This window comes from Somniosus microcephalus, chromosome 9 (assembly GCF_052327205.1).
Source record: "Somniosus microcephalus isolate GS21.2 chromosome 9, FLI_Smic_1.0, whole genome shotgun sequence".
NCBI lineage: Eukaryota > Metazoa > Chordata > Chondrichthyes > Squaliformes > Somniosidae > Somniosus > Somniosus microcephalus.
In genome coordinates, this window is record NC_140995.1 from 230131322 (window position 1) to 230137436 (window position 6115).

The 6115-nt window shown below is 45.8% G+C and overlaps 1 protein-coding gene across 2 annotated transcripts in view; it reads right to left on the bottom strand.

The window, feature by feature from the left end:
* lin9 (lin-9 DREAM MuvB core complex component) overlaps positions 1–5562 on the bottom strand; it is a 121420-nt gene extending 115858 nt beyond the window's left edge. For both annotated transcript variants that reach the window (XM_085997985.1, XM_085997986.1), the window contains exon 1: positions 5501–5562. In XM_085997985.1, coding sequence (XP_085854111.1) covers positions 5501–5531 — 31 coding nt within the window. In that variant the 5' untranslated portion in view covers positions 5532–5562. The remainder of the gene's footprint in view (positions 1–5500) is intronic.
* Between the last annotated feature and the right edge of the window lie 553 nt (positions 5563–6115).

Consider the following 6115-nt stretch of genomic DNA (forward strand, 5'->3'; position numbering starts at 1 on the left):
TAATGCCGTTGAATGTCATGGGGCTGTGGTTAGACTCTCGTTTGGTGGAGATAGTCATTGCCTGGCACTTCTGTGACACGAATGTTACCTGCCACTTATCAGCCCAAGCCTGAACGTCATCCAGGCCTTGTTGCATGCGGGCACTGACTGCTTCATTATCTGAGGAGTTGTGAATGGCACTGAACACTGCAGTCATTAGCAAACATCCCCATTTCTGACCTTATGTTGGAGGGAATGTCAGATGAAGCAGCTGAAGATGGTTGGGCCTAGGACACTGCCCAGAGGAACGCCTGCAGTGATGTCCTGGGGCTGTGATGATTTAACTGTGTACAGTCTGGAGATCATATCACCACTGCCTGAACTCCAATTGACTAGACCTGGGCTATGGTTAAGTGTGTAATAAAGCTCTAGTGTCTCACGATAACATTTCTGAAATAAATTTGGTACAGTGAAACCTCGCGAGCATTACAGGCGTGGACAAACTAGGTCAATCCCGAGCACAAGTGAAAAATCAACACTATGTTGTGAACTGTGCAGCACTCCATTTATTCCAGCGATCACCCATTTCTACTGTTTAATCATGTTACAGAATCAAACAGCAATTCAATAGAAGGAGTTACAGATTATAATTTACACGAATGCCACTGCATTAATCACTAATCCTCTGAACTTTCCTCTCTTACTCCTCCGCCTCCTAAACTCAAAATACTCCATTTGACATGGTTTACTCCTCAGTGTATCACCTAGAAACCAAGAATCATCACTATCTGGTGCTCCAATCCACTCCCAGGGGCCTCCATTGTGAAACTCTTCTTCCTATAATGTTTAGGAATGTTTTGTTAATTCATGCTCTGCTAATCCAGGTTTGGCATCACTAATTCTCCACGACAGCCTTGGCTCGGTGGCAGCACTCCTGCCTCCAAGTCAGAAGGTTGCAGGTTCAAGCCCCACTACAGGACCTGAGCGCATAATTGAGGCCGGCACTCCAGTGCAGTTCGGAGGGAGTGCCGCACTGTTGGAGGTGCCGATGAGATGCTAAATCGCAGCGCTGTCCGCCGTTGTCCCCATGTTCTGGCCTACATTTGTTCCTCAACCTATACTGCCGAAACAGATTAACTTGCCCTTCATCTCATTACTATTTGTGGAAGCTTGTCGTGAGCAAATTGACTTGCGTTTGCCTGAAAAACAAGTAACTACACTTTAAAAGTAATTAATTAGCAGTGAACCACTTTAGGACATCCAGAGGACACGAAAGGTGCTATATAAACATAAATAACTTCCTTCCTAGTCTTCGATTTAGCTAGTGTTCATAGAATCTTACAGCACAGAAGGAGGCCATTCGGTCAATTGTGCCTGCGCTGGCTCCTTGAAACCTCTCCAGTTAGTCCCACTCCCCTGCTCGTTCCCTGTAGCCCTGCAATTTTTTCCTTTTCAACTACATATTCAATTTTCTTTTTGAAAGTTACTATTGAATCTGCTTCCATCACACCATCAGGCAGTGCATTCCAGATCACAACAATTCACTGCAAAAAAAAAACTCATCTCATCTCCCACTGCTTCTTTTGCCAATTATGTTAAATCGGTGTTCTCTGGTTACCGCCCCTCCTGCCAGTGGAAACAGTTTCTCCTTATTTATTCTATCCAAACCTGTCTGCTGTCCTGCTCTTTTGCACATTTGTGGTACCCTGCACTATGGCAGTTAGCCATTCACCAATGTTTCCTCAATAAATCAAGGGATCCTATGGAGGGGGAAGATACTTCATTTTGGGGGGGGGGGGGGGGGGGGGGAAAGAGAAAGAGGGCATTTGAAAAAACTCTTACAAGGAATTAACATTTAGAATCATCTTTCAAAATGGAGACAACAGCTATGACTAGTCCTAGTCTTTAATCCCACAGGGGGATGAGGGGAAAACACACGTACCACACCTGGTGCTCCCTGTCACTGAAAACAGCTTCTATTTATATCCCAAGTGACAGTAGTCAGTAGAACGTTGTACCGGACGAGAAGGGAGAAAACACCTTCCCCCACTAGTAGATTTGGCAAGTCCTGCAGAAAGTCAAATCAGATCCCAGACTCAGCAAGGGCCATTTTTCAGCCAAAAAGAAAAAAAAAACCTCTCTCGATGGCAAGTGTCAAAATCCCAGATAAAGCACAAGTCACTTGGTTTTGCAGACTCACTTAATGAAGGACGAGGGAGGGGGAGACAAACAGATTAAGATTGTACACACAGGTCTGTCAACATCAGACCAAGAAGGCATTCCAGGCAAGTACCTGTCGTTACAATGCACTGTTAGCCTTGTTTCGATGCCGACAGACTGCAGTGTGTGTTAACTTAAATTTCCAGAAACTATTATTGATCTTATAAAAGCGCAGACAGGGGAATTTCTACACCAAACTAAGCAATATTCAGAAATAATTAAAATGGAGTCATCGTACCTAAAGTGCGTGGGAGGGTGTTTGGGGGGGGGGGGGGGGGGGGGGGGAAAGAGGGGGGAGGTATATGCCAAATGACTAAGTCTTAAGAGTGATTCTTAACTGCGAGCTGAAGCCAACATTTTACCTTCCTTGAAATCACATCAATGTGGATAGATTATTAATGCTTAAACCCCATGAACTATTTAAAAAAAGGTACCTTTATACTTGGTGCTTCTGCTGTTTCACAAGATAGCAGCATCCACAGGCTGGGGCCCCGAAACAGAATCACAAACCCACAGAGATGACAGTCTATGATTAGGAACGGGAGTAGGCCATTCAGCCCCTCAAGCCTGTTCCGCCATTCAATCATGGCTGATGGGATTCTGTCAGTTTTAGTAATGTAAATATGCAGAACTGCTGCAGTACAAACAGAGCAATGCTTCCGAGGCAAGATATGAAAGTACAGAAATGCCAAATCCAAAAGCACATTTAAAGACAGTTGCAGTGGGGGGAAAGATGAACTGTATGTTTTTCTGGATGGATAAGCTGAAAGATCAGCTTGATCTGTATTTATCTTGCGTGATCTTGTGACGTGGTGAATGGACCCAAGGCAAGATTACAGCTTTCAAGTTGCTCCCAGTCTTTTGTTTTCAACATACTGTGAAGTTCGTGGACTTTCAGCATAGTAACAGCTGCTGTAATGAACTGCTCAGTTTCCGTTTATATAGGGGTGGCCACATTGTAGAATTGATCATTTGCAAGGCAGGTTTAATTCAGTGAATGTCAAATCAATAACTAGGGCTGTCACTAGACTTCACTAAAATGTAATGGTGGGTGCATGAGAGTTCCACAATACATATTCACGTGAACCGCTCTTCCAAACTCGGTTGGTGTCTGGAGCGATCATGTGGAGTGCTACAACATGTAGACAAAGTACTGGTGCAAGCAGGTCCGTCACTGGGTTGGAGTAGTAAGGTAGTAATTTATCATGAATTCAGAGCATCATACAGGAAATCGCTCGCACATTAAAAGCAGATTTACTTGCGTGCAATTTTTGCAATAGTGTATTACTATCAAAGTGTCAAACAAGCCCAGCAACGCTACCACAAATCAGTTACATACAAAAAAATCTGTTTACCATTGGAGTTATACAATGGCATATCTCTTCATAAGCTCAACCACCATCCACCAATAACCACACTCAGCAACTGCACTGGAGACACTTTTAAAAAAAACAAAAAAAAAAACTTTGATCTGTTCAGTTGTACCACTGGCTGCAGGAAGACCAGACCCATTTCAGAGGGTGAGGTACCAGGTGGTTCAAGGCATTTGAATGGAAGCCCCAGTACAAGTCTCCATCTTCCAGTCAGAAAACTTACAGGGGAAGAGAAAGTGGAGAATCATACAGCACAGAAGGAGACCACAGTCCATCATGCATGTGCCAGCTCTTTGGAAAAAAAAGAAGTTATCCTATTAGTCCCACTCCCCCTGCTCTTGCCCATAGCCCTGCAAATATCTAATTTTCAAGTATTTATCCAATTCCTTTTTGATCAGGCAAAGGAACGCACCACAGCTCGATCAAAAGTTAGACTTTAAAAAAAATAAAGAGTAAGGCATCCAGTTCCTTGAAATGTGATTATACTTTAGGGCGGTGAAGCCAATTCACAAATACACAACAACTTTGATTCATTCTGAAACAACACACCTTCTAACAGAGTTCGAAGTGCTTGTGCAGTGCACACACACCTGTCACCAGCAATCCAAAATATTAATTTAGTACAAGTTTTCACTGGTGGAAATTATTCATCCTATACACAGAAAATTTTCCCACACATCAGCACTTGTCAAACCTTATGTGGATGGACCAGTCCCCTCCCTCCCACAAAAACCAACACTTAAGACAATTTTAAAATCTGCCACCTTGTTAAAAATCAAACTTTGTTCAGGAATTGACCTCACCACTTCCTTGTCAAGACACTCTGGCTGACTCTACCAATTCCATCAGACTCATCACCTGTCCTAACTTCCAAGAGACATCAGCTACCCAAAGGAAAATGTTCTTATCCCACAGCAATAACATAATAAATGGACAAATACAACAACTTGTACTTATACCACACTTGAACATAGAAGAGAATAAATATTCTACAAATTTGATGACCTCTCAGGGCCTTTCCCGCCACCGCCTCCCCGACCAAGATTCACTCCAGTTTAAAAACCTACGACCTGCATTGCAACTCAACTTCTAGAAACAGGAGTTCAGCCATTCAGCCCCTCTAGCCTATTCTGCTTCCACCCCTTGTTAGACATTGTCCCAGAAACCCCAATGAGAAAACGGTGAATCAGTCTGACCAAATTACCAGCAACCTTACTCTTTTGGCAAAACATCACAGCATTAATAGCAAAGTTACATTATCAGACAAACAAACCAACCTTCAGATCAATTATATACACACACACACAACACATTAATATACATATATCACAGGAACTAAATTCATTCACATATTTAAACAGATAAAATCACAACTTTTCTTCGAACAGGGAGAGTATGTTTAAGGTATTTCCTCCACCTTTGATTGATATCTCCTGTCCCGGGAGCCAGTTGCACTCCATACCCAGTCTGCTCTGCCCTCTGTCCGGGGTCCTGCCCTGCGGGGCCGGTGACCCCGGTGAGGGGAGCCTGACACCCGGTCACTGACAGGCAGCCCAGCCCGGGCCGGCCCGCCTCCCTCCCAGCTGCTGCAGCAGAAGCCAAGCCCCGGCCTGTCATTACCCGACAGTCGGCCTCAGCAGCCGGGCCCTCCCCCGATGCCTCCCTCCAGCCCCGGGGTCTGCGGGTACGGGAGCACCGCCTGGGCCGCGGCTTCCCTCTCCCCCCACCCCCGCTGCGGGCCCCGGCTGTGTGGGGAGGGGGAGCCGCCGCCGCCGCCGCCCCCCGCCTGGCCTGCCGCTGCCGGACAGTCGGGCGGGTCGCTGTCAGGGTGCGCGGGCTGTGGAGAGCACGGAGCTCCCCCGCTGTCCCCCTCCCGCGGGCCCGGCTCTGCCGCTTTCTCCTCTCCGCCGCCCCCAACACCGACTCACTCTCGTCCGGCAGCTCCTCCACCTCCGCCATCTTGAATCGGCCGCGCCGCTTTTCAAAGGCCGCCGCGCGGCATTGTGGGTCAGCGCGGCAGTTCAAACACTGGGGAGAGAGAAAGAGAAATAGAGTGTGAGAGAGATAGAGAGTGAGAGAAAGAGAGATAGAGAGTGTGAGAAAGAGAGATAGAGTGTAAGAGAGATAGAGAGTGAGAGAAAGAGAGATAGAGTGTGAGAGAGAAAGAGAGATAGAGAGTGTGAGAGAAAGAGAGATAGAGTGTGAGAGAAAGAGAGATAGAGTGTGAGAGAAAGAGAGATAGAGAGTGTGAGAGAAAGAGAGATAGAGAGTGTGAGAGAAAGAGAGATAGAGAGTGAGAGAAAGAGATAGAGAGTGTGAGAGAAAGAGAGATAGAGTGAGAGAGATAGTGAGAGATAGAGAGTGTGAGAGAAAGAGAGATAGAGTGTGAGAGAGAAAGAGAGATAGAGTGTGAGAGAGAAAGAGATAGAGTGTGTGAGAGAAAGAGAGATAGAGAGTGTGAGAAAGAGAGATAGAGAGTGTGAGGGAAAGAGAGATAGAGAGTGTGAGAGAAAGAGAGATAGAGTGTGTGAGAGAAAGAGAGA